Source organism: Phragmites australis, chromosome 8, assembly GCF_958298935.1.
Source record: "Phragmites australis chromosome 8, lpPhrAust1.1, whole genome shotgun sequence".
Classification (NCBI taxonomy): Eukaryota; Viridiplantae; Streptophyta; class Magnoliopsida; order Poales; family Poaceae; genus Phragmites; species Phragmites australis.
This window is the reverse complement of record NC_084928.1, coordinates 1,525,769-1,541,863: the sequence shown is the minus strand read 5'-3', so window position 1 is coordinate 1,541,863 and position 16,095 is coordinate 1,525,769. Positions and strand designations below refer to the sequence as shown.

Sequence of the window (16,095 nt, the reverse complement as noted above, 5' to 3'; positions counted from 1 at the left end):
CGATCAGCAAGCAACTCAGCTCTATTGGTCCAATTTGCAGAAAATGATAGAATCGGGGATTTTAGGATTCGGATAGAAAATGTAGCTTGGACACCCTATGCATAGTCATGTAGACCTTCTTGAACAAATTCTAAGTATAATATGTTTCTCAGATTTAGGATGTGTCAGTGCTAAATGTGTGAAACCGGATCCTCGCCACGATTAAGTCAAGTGCGTGACGAACCCATGTTGTGGCATGATTCGCTCATTGAATGTTTTATTAATCCCTTTGAATTATGCTTGTATTTTCTTGTGTTCACATGATTTTTGTTCATGGTTGTGTCCATATTAAATGATCAAGTTTCAAAAGTTTATCCTTTACATTTCATTCAAGTGCCGGTGATACCAGAGATGCAAGTTGGTTGTTATGTTTAGAATCCCGTGAATGAGTGATGGTCCTACTGACTCAGCTTTACGGTAAATGCAAGAATATATTCATGTATGTCTATTTCAAATGGAAACTATTGTTTCGTTGTTGTTTTCAAAAAAAAGAAAAACTTTGTTATTTCTCGTTCTTCATTAACTTTGGTGATGTGTTGTACTTCCAAATTCTGAATCATGCTTGGTGAGTATTTTTTACTTACCCTTGCGTTTCATTTTGTTTTTAGTACCCAATGATCATAGCATGTTCAGAAAGGGATGTAATATCACATGGCAGCACACATTAGCAACCTTATGGTAAAACATAGTTATCTCCATAATGCTTTAGCTAGTTTGGTTAGTTAAATAGTTTGGTTATTATTTTTTGTCAATTTATCAAGGTCCTAGACTTAGGTTTTGATACTCTCTTTCCACTATAAATATCATGCATGTGAACATTATGTGTTTTATTTGTCTAGAAAAGGGGTAGATACAAGGAAACTATGCTAAAATATGTCATCAAGCTTTCAATTTAGCCAGAAGTTGGTAAGACAGTAACCTCTGGGTTTGTAGATACCTGGGACGTTACAATAAATACATATTATTTTGAAAAAATTTCGAACTAACTTTTAAAACTTTAAATAACAATAGCTTTCAAAATATTTAGTTTACAAACCTTAAAAATCATATGTGTAGTTTTGTCTTAAAAAATCTTTCATAATATCACAAATTTAATAAATTTAGTAAATATTATTAATAAAAATAATGATTAAAAATATATATTAAAAAATGTGTCTTATTTAAAATTATATGTATTTATGACCAGAGGCGTAACTAGGTTCTCTGTGTTTTTTCCAAGTGGGCCTGTTTGAGCTTGGTTTCAGCTACCTTGGGCCGAAATGGTTTCTGAATGCAATTACCTTTGTTTGGGCTAAACTTTGTGCAGCATGGGCCTATTTCTTTCGAGAGGAGCATGGGCCTACTAAATTGTGTGTGTATCATGCTTTCTCTGGACTCGACAACATGGATCGGCTTAAACCTGAAACGATAGTCGAATGTTGGGCTGTTAATGGCCCATTTCCAACTCTAACCTGGTCATTGCTTTCAGTGTTTATTCTCTTTATACCCTTCTTTTCCCCTTTGCTACAGTTCCAGAGGGAGATCGAAGGGCGATTCTACTTCCGCCGTCGATTTCATTGGCTCCTCTTCGCCTCTAGTAGCCATTTCGGCGCCGGAGGTGAGGGGGGGGGGGGGGCTACGAGATCAGCGGTGGGTGTACATATCCCCTTTTCCTTCCTTTAGTTTAGGTAGATCAGGGGTAGGTTTACCCATGGCGAAAGTGGCGTGCGAGCTTTGCTGCTTCCTTGGTTGGCTAAGGGCTTTTTGCTTCCTTCGGCTCCTTCTTGCAGGTGTACTATCTGGCAACATGCCTTCTTGCGACAGGATTCAGCTTCGAGCTCCTGTCAATCGTTGGTGCGCCGGGGCGTCAAGCGGTGGCGGTTCCAACCGGCGACGTACGTGACGACCTTGCGGATCATCTTAGGGCTTCAATGCATTTTATTCTGGCTCCGTCCATCTTTGTTGCTTCGGTCATGCGTAGCGGCGCGACGGCAGGTGGAGGCCACCGGAGGGGAAGGCGATGCCAGAAGGACCTGGACAGGCTTGTTGTGTATTTTCTATGTTTCCAGGACTCTTTCGGTAAAATGCGGTTGTACTGTGCTAAAATATTAATATAATCCCTACCCCTTCTCTCTCTCAAAAAAAAGTATTGCTTCCAGTTTGGTGCTGAATTATCTGATCTGGACAAGATGCTGACGGTCTTCAGAGTTCAGAAGGCAACCATGCAATCCTTATCCTTTCCCTCGAAGGAGTAAATTGATGGAGATTCCCCCAGAAGAACTGGGAACTGATGGGGGAAAAAGTATGCCGTGCAAACATGAAAATGGAAATCATATATTCCAGTACAAAGTTTTACCATCAGTATGACAATATCAAAACTTAGTTGCAGAGAGAGGCAGCACAGGCAGAGACGTTGGTGAAATGGAATTAGTCTCTTTCAATGTATTAGTTACCAGTTTATGCAGATGCCGAATTGAATCCAAGCGGGCCCGGCCCCAAATCCAATCGAAATCGATGCAAACTGTGGCTGTCACAGCTCACAGGCCATGGTACTGCAGTAGTACGAAACATCACCTCACCAACTTCTGCAGCTTCATTAATTCTGATCTGATTTGACGTCCATGTGTATGCTACAAACTTACAATTCGATCTTGAGGTGGCTATCGACAAGCTGAACATAACTTAGCTTGTTGGTCCAATCAAACAAGTAATGCAGACCCCACTCGAATAATTCAGGACACTTTAACTTGTACCAGAGAAGAAAAGAAGAATAAGGCAGGAAAAGAAGAACAAAATGAAAGGAAATTAAGGAAAACAGCAGCTATAAATATAAGTATAAACTCTTGGAAATGATAGGATAGAATTGCTCATCCTACTAGGGCATGCATTATACATATCTTGTTGCATCAATTTGCAGGGTAAATATATATATATATATAGTCGTTATTGCATTTTCTTTACCGGCCATTAATTTTCGCCTCCTTTCTGTGCACTGTTGGGAGATGGATCGGTATGGCCTCACTACGTGGTACCGAAGGTCACTGCATGCATGCAGTGGCAGACGACGGATAGACGATGCTAGTCGTGGGCGCTCCTCCAGATGGCCTCGAGCTCGGCGGCGAAGAGGTCCTCCTGGCCGATGATGATGGTGATGTGGTCCTTGCGGTCGTAGACGGTGACGCGCGCGCGGGGCACCCTGGCGCCGACGGCGAGCGTGCACTCCACGGGGAGGAGCTCGTCGTCGCGGCCGTGGAAGAGGGCCACCTTGCAGGCGAGCTGAGCGGAGACGACGTCAAGGTAGGCGTCCATCTTGGCGGCGCTGCCGCAGATGATGTTGTGCAGGGTGTGCCACGCCGCGTTGTGGGTGTGGCACATGAACGCCTCGATCATGAACGTCCGTATCCTGCACTCACACATACTTAGTTAATAAAATGCTTTCTTTATCCAAAAAAATGCACGCATACGAGTTGATGGCACCAGAGCAGTAACAAGAAAATCTTGGAGGGTCCAGCACATTGATCCCATCTGGCTACACATTAGAGGACCCACCCGGCCATGACTCGGAACTCAGCCACTTGCCCTCTGAACGCAGCCTGGATTGAGCCAGGTGTTCGTGTACTTGCACAATCCGGTAATAAAATTTGCAACTCCGAACCAGATCTCAGTCGAGTCGACGATGCATATGCAATATGGATGGACATGGACCCACACACTTGCTCTGTCCTAGCTTGCAGGGAACCTTCTGCTGTCTAGCATTACCGGGATACTGCCATTTTCCTTCATGCTTGAACACTGTTGTCTTTTTTGTATAAAAAACACTATGTTCACTGTTTGCAAATCATTACTGACCGGTGAGAACTATGGCGAGGAAAAAGAAACAGTACTGCTGAGTACTGTATTTGTACCGAGACATATAGGCTTGGATCCCGTGCATTTTGGGACCCCAACTGCCTCTGTCTCTCCGTCCTCTCCTACCATTTGGATCACCTTGCTGAAAAAGAATCCTTTGGCCACAAGATTTGTGGCTAGGCGAGCCCATCGATCCGCCATACGATTCAGCAACCGAAACGATCGGGACATGTGCAGGGCACTCCACTACTGCAGATTACCACGGTCTCAGAACGACACGCTTCCAGAGTTGAGTCCTGAGCAAAACCTTCTGGTTTTCCCCAAAAGTTCCATCCTTTCTGGTGCAAAATTTATAGCACGGCGCGGTCGGCGGCGAGAGTCTTCTGAACCAGGAGCCTGCATCGAAATGGTGCGTGCTTTCACGGTCGCCGGTGCGTGTGGGCTTGCGGGTGTGCGTTCGCCATGTGTGCTCGCCGAATAGTTGCGGGTTGTCATGGCTGGGGGCCCGGCGTTATGGCGGTGCCGTGTGGCACCGCCGATTTAGGCACAGGTTGCCGTCGCCATCGAGAAAGATGTTACGGCATGTTCTACCGTAGAATATTTAACTGCTGCAATGCAAGTGAGCAGTTGGATCCCTTGCTCACTGCTCGCCTATCTTGCCGGGCAAAGAATCAGCCAGTCGGCGTTTAGTTCGTTTGTTAGCTGTCTTAGTGCTCGTGTTTTATAGTTTTTTCTTTGCCAGCCCGAGAGAGCCAAATTTGCTCTTCGTCGCTGGCCAGGCGAGAGCAAGGCGGGCAAACGAACCAAACGCTCACTAAGGTTTGCACGCGTCGCATTGCACGTGCATAGTAAGATAAGAGGGTGTGTTCCTATCAAGCTGTAGCACAAGGATGATGGATGTAAGTATTACTCGGAATCGTGTTATTAATTCTGACGGACAAAATGATGCGTCGACATCAGCAGCAGCCTAGCACCGGCGAAATGCTAACGAAGAACAGCATTTTCTGGCTGAGTGTATCATTTAGGGAGATGACAGCGATTGAGAATAATTTGGCGAATCCAAATATCGCCGTCACCGTCTCTCTGCTCCTGCGTTTTTCAGATGGAAATGACGATCCCTTTTTCTGAGTTGCTGTACTAATAATCACTCTAAAACTTGAAGCAATTTACTGTCCCATTTTGTTGCAGAGGAAGGGAGCAGAGAAAGGCGTGCAGGCCCTGCTGCAAGAACTGAAGATAGCAGTAAATTCAGACTCGCTGTGCTACTAGTACCAGTATAAAATATACAATCCACAGCTGTGCCGCATCTGCCGACTTGAGTCGTATTCAGTGCGAGCAATGTGTTTTAAACTCCTCAATACATGTGAACAGAGGATTTAAATTCAGTTTTTCTACTCGTCTGTGTTTCACTCCTGTTCATGTGTGCGGTGCAGTGGGGTCTGTCTGTGTGCGAGCTGCGGCGAGAGCAGAGCAGGGCGGCAGAGCATTCGAGTCAGAGAGAGTGAGAGAGCAGAGACACAGAGGAGGAGCACAAGCACAGAGCAGGAGCAGGTCACCTGTTCCTGGTGAAGATCCTGAAGAGGCGGTCCCAGACGCGGTGGTGCCTGCAGATGGTGAGGCAGATGGTCCGGCTCACGTGCTCGTACCAGCACGCCATCGACGCCCCGAACGCGATCGGCGGCCACACCCGCCGCGGCGCCACCCGCCGCATCACGTACTGCGTCGCCGCGCCCGCCTCCTCCTCCGGCACCGGGAAATATGGCTGCCCACAATCCAATCCAATCCAATCGAACAAACCCGTCAGATTACCAGTGAAACTTTTTTACTCCCTGTGATTCGCACGCATGGTTTTCTTTGTGCACGCAGTGAAACGTGGTTAGATTTTTGTGTGTCCTGGCTGTTTCTTTTAGTCAAGTGGCAGTCAAGTACATGTGTCGACGATGCAGGGGCCCAACACAAACGACGATGGCACGTACCGGCGCGAGGAGGGTGAGCGACTTGACGGAGTCGGGGTACTTGACGGCGAGCGCGAGCGCGAGCACGCAGCCGAGCGAGTGCGCGACGACGTGGAAGGACCGCAGCCGGAAGCGCTGCAGCACGGAGCGCTCGATCATCTCCACGTGCTCCCGCAGCGTGTACAGCGAGTCCGCCGGCTTGGGGCTCCGCCCGAACCCCAGCAGGTCCACCGCGAACATCCGGTACCGCCCCCGCGCCGCCGCGCTGAACGCCGGGAACACCGTCTCCGTCCAGAACACCGACGACGAGATGAACCCGTGGATGAACACCACGTCCTCCACCGCCGCCTCGCCGCCACCTGTGTTCAATTAATACGTGCATGCGCAGTCTGTAAGTGGTAACTCTACGTGCATGCACACAAAAGCCGGCGACGAGATGAACCGCGTGTGAGAATTAAGACTGAAGCGTACTTGGCGGTGGCGCTTGCACGTGGACGTAGAGGTGGGAGGAGGAGCGGGGGGCGGCGCTCCAGGAGTGGCAGACCTTGCAGTCGCAGTCGGACCAGCACGGCGCCTGCCGCGGCTGGCGGGGAGGGCGGTCGATCTTGCCGCGGATCATCTCGGCGATGGCGGGGCTCACGGTGAGCGTGGGCGCGGCGGGGCCGGCCTTCTTGGTGGCGTCCGCCAGCAGCGACGGCCGCACGTACAGCGTGTCGGACACGTCCTCCAGCTGCATCTTGGCCGACGACGCCGACAGCCGCACCACCTTCGGCCCAGGCGTGGCCGCCGCCGGGGGCACGAAGATCCGCGGCCCTGCACCACCGCCGTCCCGCGCTGCCGCCGCGCAGTAGCACGCCTTCCACTCCGCCTCCACGGCGTAGTCCACGAGCTTGTACACCAGGCACAGCACCATGTCCAGCACGTCCAGGAACGAGAACACCACGAAGCTCACCGCGCAGTTGAGCGCGCCCCCCGCCGCGGCCAGGAGCGCCGCCATCGACACCCTTCTCCACTCGCCCCCACCCCTACCTCCTCCCATGGCTGCTGCCTTCTCTTGCCACACGCAGGTGGCAATGTGCATTGCTCCCCCCCTCTCAACCTCCGCTGCCGGCCGGTGGGCAGCAGCAAGCAACCAGCAACCGACGCCGGCCGCCGCCCGCTCAGGCTACCTCAGCTAGCTATGTACACAACTAATAGCTGAGACGCAGAGGAGGTGGGCTTTTTGTACGAGTAAACGAGGCGTTCGCGATGAGACAGCCGGAGGGTTTACCTCAGAAGAAGAAGAAGAGAGAGAGAGAGAGAGAAGGCGCGCATTTAAGCGCAGTTTGAGGCGGGTGGCTTGGTTTCTTGCGCGAGTTTTTTTTTTTTTTTTTTTTTTGGCGTGTGGGCAAAGGGTTTGGACGTTTGGTTGGGTAGCTTGAGTTGGAGGTGGCACCGCGTGCTGTGCTGGTGAAGCTATGCACCCAACGGCATTTAATTGCGTTTCATGAACAGGGTTAATGGTTGATCTCCATCATTGGGGTTAATCCATGGATTATTCAACCATGTAGTAATAATTCGACAAATAGAGTTAGTTTTAGCTATATAAAAAGGCGATGCACAACTCATATGCAGAGGCTGGGATGATATCATATTAGGTAAAAGGAAGTTTTTGTTATATACATGTAATCCATTCAGTCTGAAATAAGTATTGTTATGGATATCGATATAGTCCCTAAAATCCAACTTTGATTACTGTTTTTTTAATATATTAATAAAATATAGAAAAACAAATATTGTAAAATTATTTTTTGAGACAAATCTACCCGTGTTATTTTTAAGTATCCAAATTTAATACATAAAAATAATTTATAGCTAAAATTTAAAATAGTTAGCTGCACGTAAAAAAAAAATTTGTTTTGGAGCGAAGTGAGTAATAGATTTGCTAGTGTGGGTTAACATCCAATTTAAATTTAGTGTCGAATAGATGTGGATGGTGTCTCCTTGAAAAGTTTCCGCTGAGAGGTAAGTACCTCTGGTAAGAAGTAAAAAAATCTCAAAGAAATGAAAATATTTACTTTTGGTCTTTCAACTCTTCGCTCGGTAAAACTTTCACCTGGAACTTAAAAAAAGTCAAACAACTAAAGAAACTATGTTAGGGTGCCATAATGGACTTTTTTTTGGCAAGAAATTGCAGCAGGTGAGCTGAGAACGAAAGATTGTAGCCATGTGCCAATATTTGCTGGCAAACGGCAACGTGCATCTGGCTTGTGTTGGTAAACTTTCGCTTTGAATTAACCCACTGCTAGAATTATTAAAATAAGAAATGCTGTTAAGATGTTACTTCACACACTCTATAGCCTGTAAGGAAGAGAGAGGCGAGAAGAAGTTTGGGCATATGCCAGAAGAGAATGGTCAGTTACAAGAATACATGGTTAATTAGTCCTGTGAGATATATGTGTACACAGTTTAGTCATGTTTAGTATTTGCTGTTTCTATCCTCAAATATATTAGAGATATATATAGCACTATTATATATACATATCTAAAATATACTCGGTCATATCATAATTTATCTATGAATTTTATCAAACATGAAAGTGCTTTGTTATCCAGCAAAATAATGACAGATATTAGTCGTCACTGCATCGTCGGAGTGAGTGAGTGGTGGGTGGCGGTTGTCGGTTGAGCTGCCGCGCGCGAGGCGCAGAGAGACAGAGAGTGAGCTAGCTGCTCGACCTGCCCGTTCAGCTGCAGGCAGAAGAGGTTGATCGGGTCAGGTCCCCGCTCCCTTTCTTCAGGTTGACTTTGCCTGCTACAGTAGCATGAGCTCCCGAACCAACACCGCGTCGTCCGCCATCGATCGCCATGAGTGTCGTCGTCGCTCCAGCCCACGAGACGAATTGAATCGGCATGCGGTCTGGCACTGGCCAGCAGGTACCGGTAATACTGTAGAGGCGCCGAGTGCTTTCATGCATGCCTCGGCATCATCGATGGATCGCGGCTGCAGCGAACCTGCTTGCCCCAACTGGAGAGGACAGTCCGGCTTGGCTGCTGTGACGGCATGGTGAGTTTCCAGGACTGCAGCTGCAGGAAGTTCAGGGCTGCTACCTGACAAATTGAACGGTTCGTTGGTGACAGTTAAGATTGATGATGCTGTCGAACAGTCGAAGCCATGGACGAAGCATCGGGACGTTACCACCACGAAATGCGACGCCGAGGATCGATGCGTTCGTGAAGATGACCACGGCAGTAAGGAACGCATCTCTGATCTTCTTCCTGGAAAGTACCCTGCTGTTGCGGCAGCGTTTTGATCTCGGTGTCGCGAACCTTTCCAGCCAGGTGACGGAATATTTTAAACGATAATTTTCCGTGTGCTGCTTAATATTAACGAATTATACCGTAGCATTACCACATGCATATTTGATGGACGGGTTTTTAACCGTACGTACTGGAACCTTCTTAATTCGAAACAAACAAATGGTGCAATGGACGGAACATAAATTATGAAATGACTGCGCACCAAATTTTATGTGCACTTGCAGTTCCTTACCGAACTACTTGTATGGCACGTTTTGTCCTCTGGTCCTTTTTTAAAATTAAAAAAAGAATGAACTGGTCGAAGCAGGTATTTAACCACTCCAATTCGTTTTGATGCGGTGGTGCCATAGATTGTACATTTCTCTCTCCCTACCAATGAAAAAACATGCACAGGCACGTTCTAAAAAATATAAAAATAACAATAATCACACCGAAAGGTTGATCTACGTCGCGTCCGAGGAGGAGATGCTGAATCGATCGTCCGATTTGTACTCTCCTCCTGCCGGTCTAACGATTTGACTGCTCCAGTTCGTATGAATATTTCCTCTCGCGGCAGCTAAGCTAGCTGCTAACTCTAACTATTAGTATTATAAGGTTGGTTCTCTGCTTTTATGTCTGAAACAGCCATGATCTCCTTCTTGCTGATAAAAGTTACACGCATCAGGGATGCTACAGTAATTCGGTGTGCAGCGCTAGTACTGCAGCGCTAGTACTGTACTTCTGTACTAGAACACTGTATTACGAGTACTGCAGCACTTATCACTGTTCATCCGCTCGCGATCTGATGAATGGGACCTAACAAAGTAGTGTTACTGTAGCATCTCTAACTTTGCTGGAGCAAACCAGAGGATACGATTTCAGGCAAACAGCTCCGGAAAGTGACTGATAGAATGCGCTATATATATCTATTATATATTATGTCTGAATATTTCTGATATTGAGCTAGCTAGTTATATGACTTACAGACTATTTCAGACATTCACACTGTGGCGACACTAACCGATTTTGGTTTTTTAGAAACCGCTAACACTTTGGAGTACTGTTGCTCACTTTCATGAACGAAATAGAATGAACAGTTTCTGCACAAGGAACCCATCAAGATGGGAAGGAACATATTACGCTAACACCGGATAATTACCAACTCTCTCGTTGGAACACCGGATAAGATACCCTGAACGAATAAAAAAATCTTTTTAAAAAACTTCGATTTAAACAAATTTCTAGTTTTCTGAGAGAGAAAAAATGTCAAATTTAAACCGTTAAACAATAAAGTTGTACAGTAATTGACTGGCCGCCGATTAAACCGGGCGGTAAAACTAAAAGGTTGGGAAACGACCAACTTCGGTTCATTTTGTTGTTTCGTCTCCTTTGTAATCTCTTAATGCTTACTTGTTGGTGTGGTGCTCAGTGTAGGAGCGTTGTCTATGATTGAATACTTCTTTTATTTAATAAAAAATGCGTAGCTCTCTATATATTTAAGAAAAAAAATAATCTGAAATCTGGCACTTTAATACCGTCAGAGGGACAAGTTGTCCTGGCAGGAATCGGTACTGGCCAAAGTCAGGTGCACTGTATATTTAAATTCAGAACATTAAAAACTCTGACTGCAGTAAGGGCGCAACATAAAATCTTTGCTTTTTGTGAGCGAAAATGTTCCCTTCGCACATGCTATATTAGAATATCCTGATGTACAGATAACAGTTACTAAATCTTGAAGGACAATTTGGCTGCTGCAATGGATATATATACACATACATTATTCTACTTTCTATGCTAAAAATAGCTATTTAACATCTTAACATCTCAACCTGTCATCCTGTCCTGCACTCATAAAAAACATCCCGTAACCGTAAATTCCAATTTATCAAAACCATAAAATACGTATAATCATAAATATCATTCCACAACCTTAAATTCTAATTTATCGAGACCGTAAAATACGTATGACCGTAAAAACCATTCCGCAATCATTAAAAACTGGCTTCTGTAATTGCAAAAATGACTCTTGACAATAAAAATTATGTAGTTTTTATTGTCAAGAGTCGTTTTTACGGTCATATGTATTTTACGGTCTCGATAAATTAGAATTTACGATTATGGGATGTTTTTACGGGTGCAGGACTATATATATATATATACACACACACAGCGAGGCTATTCTGCGCATATGCGTAGTTGCTATTTGCACTGCGCATATCCCCCAGTTACAACCCGAAACACTGTGAGTTAAAACTTGTTAGGTAGACCAGCTACAACTTTACGTCCAGAAATACATAATTGCAACACGAGAAGCTAACACTGAGAGTTACAACTTGTTATTCGCACTGCGTATATCCCCCAGTTACAACTCGAAACACTGTGAGTTACAACTTGTTAGGTAGACCAGTTATAATTTTACGTCCATAAATACATAATTGCAACACGAGAAGCTAACAATGTGAGTTACAACTTGTTATTCGCACTGCGCACATCCTCCAGTTATAACTCGAAATACTGTGAGTTACAACTTGCAGGGTATACGTAGACATGAACTACAATGAGGATACATGTAGAATATATATATATAGTATATATAAAGTGTAAATTCAGGGGAAAAAAAGATGAAAAAGGAGTGAGAGAAATACTGCTAATAGGTACAGCATGAACAGCTAACCACTAAGGCAAATATCATTTTCAGCATGGGGCAGCCGAATAGACCTGATTGCAGAATCATTTCCGGACTCATATTTGTGGATGGAGAACTTGGTCGACCGAGACCGGATAATTAGGAATCTGCATCAATTTATCGATGAGCGAATTGACGCGCTATGAAATGCGGTTATCTGAAAGCTACAGTTTGCTGATCAGGACGACGGCACATCTGAACTTCTGAAGAATGGTAGAACGTCATTGACAGCATGGGCGTAGGAGGCTGCCATCCCTGTTGAAACTTGAAACCCATGAGCAGATTAATAACACAAGCATGGCTACAACACACTCTTGTCTTTTTCAAATTTATTCGGCTGAACCGGTGTTCCTCACCGTGAGCCTGATGGATGCATGAATTGAATCGAATTGAAAGATCATGTAGCATTTACAGATGGATTTAGCTACTGGTGATTAATCATATTGCTAGCTGTGTCCTGTTGCTCCCCACTTTGAGTAATTGCGTACTATTAGGGTACTGCTAACAAGTAACAGCGGATCAGACATTCTGATATCTATTACCTTAATAATTGAGAAGAAAAAGAAGCCTCCACGTTCGCTCTCAATGCCACGAAATTACCACATTAATTTGAAAAAAGAAAAAGATCTAGACCACTCAATGTTATGAACATTTAACGGTCTAGATTAAACTAAAAATCAATTTTAAATATTAAAAGATAAGGCAGGATATGGGAAAACGAAGCTGTAACATGTTCAGACACGTTCAGAATAGATGTGTTGTATCCTCTTCGGACACGTACAAAATACAAGCAATAAATATCTACTTTACAACTCAGGCACGTCAGCTCTATTTTAGATTAGTAGTTTTTGCCAAAACGTTTGCTACAGGTGGACGATACCTATCAGCTTCAATTTGCTTTTCGGCGAATCGTCTGTACTTTTTTAGCATCTTCAGTGCAGCCACAACAACCGTAAGATTTCTCTGCTATAACATATTTCAGCAATAAATACACGTTCAGTGTCCCAATCAATAAATATTTCTAACTCTACAACTATCAAAAGTTTTGCTGCAGGTGATCGTTTTTTGCTAAACATTGTCTGCCGGTGGTTCTTCTCTCTTTCAACATATCCACTGCAATAGGTGGTGAGATATTAAATTCTGATTTACAGTATATATGACACAATTTTCAGTAGCATAAAGGATGTGAACATTACAAAAATAACTGATTTACAGTAGCATACAAATTAAATATCTGACACAATTTTCTAATGAAATATAAAGAATGTGAACATTACCGGAAAAAAAGGATAGCTCCTGACATGCTATAACCAAGTTTTTAGGAAGTTAATTTTTTAGGATCGAACTTCAATTCAGGAATTTTCAGATCAGTCTGCATATATACTATGATGTTTGAATCATGGATTCACACATGCTATAATCAAGTTTGCATACATATTAGAATCTGGATATGAAGTTTTATTTAATCCAATACTACATTTTCATTGTAGCAAATGAGTATTTTTCAGACCAGTCTGCATACATACTATGATGTTTGAATCAAGAAATCCATCAGACATGCTATAACCAAGTTTGCATACATATTATAACCTGGATATGAAATTTTATTTAATCTTATACTATATTTCCATTGTAGTTTTCTTCCATGGTCCATATCATATATTTGACAAGAAAAAATTAGACACGTATTCACAATGCATAGGAAAGATTGAAACAATAGAAACAGCAATAGGTGGTGAGATATTAAATTCTGATTTACAGTATATATGACACAAGTTACAATGAAATATAAAGGATGTGAACATTACAAAAATAACTGATTTACAGTAGCATACAAATTAAATATCTGAAACAATTTTCTAATGAAATATAAAGGATGTGAACATTACAGAAAAAAAAGATAGCTCCTGACATTCTATAACCAAGTTTTTAGGAAGTTAATTTTTTAGGATCGAACTTCAATTCAGGAATTTTCAGATCAGTCTGCATACATACTATGATGTTTGAATCAAGAAATCCATCAGTCATGCTATAATCAAGTTTGCATTCATATTAGAATCTGGATATTAAGTTTTATTTAATCTGATACTATATTTCCATTGTAGCAAATGAGTATTTTTCAGACCAGTCTGCATACATACTATGATGTTTGAATCAAGAAATCCATCAGACATGCTATAACCAAGTTTGCATACATATTAGAACCTGGATATGAACTTTTATTTAATCTTATACTATATTTCCATTGTAGTTTTCTTCCATGATCCATATCATATATTTGACAAGAAAAAATTAGACACGTATTCACAATGCATAGGAAAGATTGAAACAATAGAAACAAATTTGAGTACCAAGTTAATATTCAATTAATCTTCTTTGATATAGACCAACTACATGTTAGTAACAATTAGTGCCATAAGCCCATAAATAGCATATTACCTTTTGTAACAGGAAAGTTGCCTATGTCTCATTAAGACACTTGAGAAAAATATAAGAGTAGTGTTTATGCAATTGGCATATTGGATAGGAAACATTCTATAAATTTAAATGAAATAAGAACTGAACCACATAACCTAGAGTAAGAAAATATGTACTACACACTCATTGTAGTAATTAGTCTTTGGACAGTCCAAAACAAAAGAACCAATACAATTGTCAACTAGGATGTAGGTGTTGGATTCTCTATATCACTATTATACCTTATATATCATGTATAAAATTTATTTACAGGTAGGCACACTATGGCATACAAATCTTTGAGTCAATTGACAACATTCGGACAAGCATGGAACATTAAAGTGAAAGTGATAAGAATGTGGGAGTCAATTAATTTTGCCACTGATGAACTTATGAGCTTAGATATGATTCTTATGGATGAACAGGTATTGCTCTACCCATTCATATTTAACGCACCAAACCATATAATTTTCTTTTAATTAATATTTGTTTGACAGGGTGAAACAATTCACGCTACTATCTGGAAGAACCTAATTGATATTTACAAACAAAAGGTCAATGAAGGTTCTATCTATGCAATTAAAAATTTCAAAGTCCAAGAAGATAGTAGATACCGTCCAGTGAAGAATACACTAAAAATAGTTTTCATTTACAATACAAATATCAAGGAAGTGCAAGAGCAGTTGAATAAATTTCAGAACTATTACTTTGAGTTTGCCTCTAGAGATACACTACTAGAACGGAGAAATAGTGATAAGCAATGCTCAGGTAAGTATTCCATTATGTCCTATATAATCTGTTTTTTTTATCTATTTATATTATATTATATAATTTTTAATGTAAATATTATTACCTAAATCTGCAGATGTTATTGGATTACTCACAAGGATTAAGAAAGTAGAAACTAGAATGGTAATGAAAAACACCGCCAACCCGCGGCAAAGGGACATTCGGGAGATTGAACTTTTAATAGCAAAGTAAGTATGTCAGTTTGAATTAAAAATTTGTTACTATAAATGTTTTTTCGCTTATGATGGAATAAAAATTGTATATTATGGCACAAATTATAGGGATCATAAAGTGAGGATAACACTATGGGGAAATTTAGCTCATTCTTTGAATGAAGATTTTATTGGCAAACAAACTGTTGTAATAGTTACATCAACAATGGTGGATGGAATGCAAGGTAACTGCAATTTTTTATCAAGCTATTGTCAAAATTCCAAGATTACAAACACTAACATTTTGATATTTTAAAAACTAGATATGATATTTTTGAAGTCCGAAAATGGCACAAGATTATATACAAATTTAGATATACCAGAAACATGGAAGCTTATTGACAGGTATACAAAATGTTGCCCTTTTATTTACCAAATTTCAATACACAACTCTAATTTTTTTGTATTATCACTATATCCTAATACATTATATTTTATAGTCTCCAATATGAAGAAAATGTTGCAAAACTGATGGAAGTAGATAAAAGTACACAAGGTACACTTGAGGAGCAAATGTTTTACAACAGAAGAACTTTGTTCGAAATTACTCAAATGAGACATGACAACCCGACAGATCAGGTAACATAGAATTCATATATCTGTTTTCTGAGATAATGATTAAACCTCCACCATATTTAGCAATTTTATGTGGTTACTAAAATAAAATATTTTTAAAGCTAACATCTGATTTTTCACATTGTAGGATTTTGTATTTACATCAAGAGCTACGATCGATCGATTAGATAACTTCTCTTGGTGGTACATGTCATGCAAAGTTTGCAACAAAATGTGTACTAAGATAGCCAACAAGTACCATTGCAATAAGTGCAATATGGAACCAGAATCAACA

At 42.1% G+C, this 16,095-nt stretch overlaps 1 protein-coding gene across 1 annotated transcript; it reads right to left on the bottom strand.

The window, feature by feature from the left end:
* Positions 1 to 2,719: 2,719 nt before the first annotated feature.
* Positions 2,720 to 7,106, bottom strand: LOC133926170 (probable lysophospholipase BODYGUARD 3). Its single transcript, XM_062371962.1, has 4 exons — positions 6,294 to 7,106; positions 5,844 to 6,181; positions 5,424 to 5,629; positions 2,720 to 3,421 (listed from the first exon to the last, which is right to left on the bottom strand). The coding sequence occupies exons 1-4, from the start codon at positions 6,901 to 6,903 to the stop codon at positions 3,097 to 3,099; spliced, it is 1,479 nt and encodes a 492-aa protein (XP_062227946.1). The 5' UTR covers positions 6,904 to 7,106; the 3' UTR covers positions 2,720 to 3,096.
* Between the last annotated feature and the right edge of the window lie 8,989 nt (positions 7,107 to 16,095).

Bases quoted from the DNA above. Each gene is read 5' to 3' on its own strand.
- LOC133926170 (XM_062371962.1), bottom strand. From the start codon at position 6,903: ATGCACATTGCCACCTGCGTGTGGCAAGAGAAGGCAGCAGCCATGGGA. The intron at 6,182-6,293 runs GTACGCTTCAGT...AATTGAACACAG, and splicing joins CGTGCAAGCGCCACCGCCAA to GTGGCGGCGAGGCGGCGGTG. The intron at 5,630-5,843 runs GTACGTGCCATC...GATTGTGGGCAG, and splicing joins CGCTCACCCTCCTCGCGCCG to CCATATTTCCCGGTGCCGGA.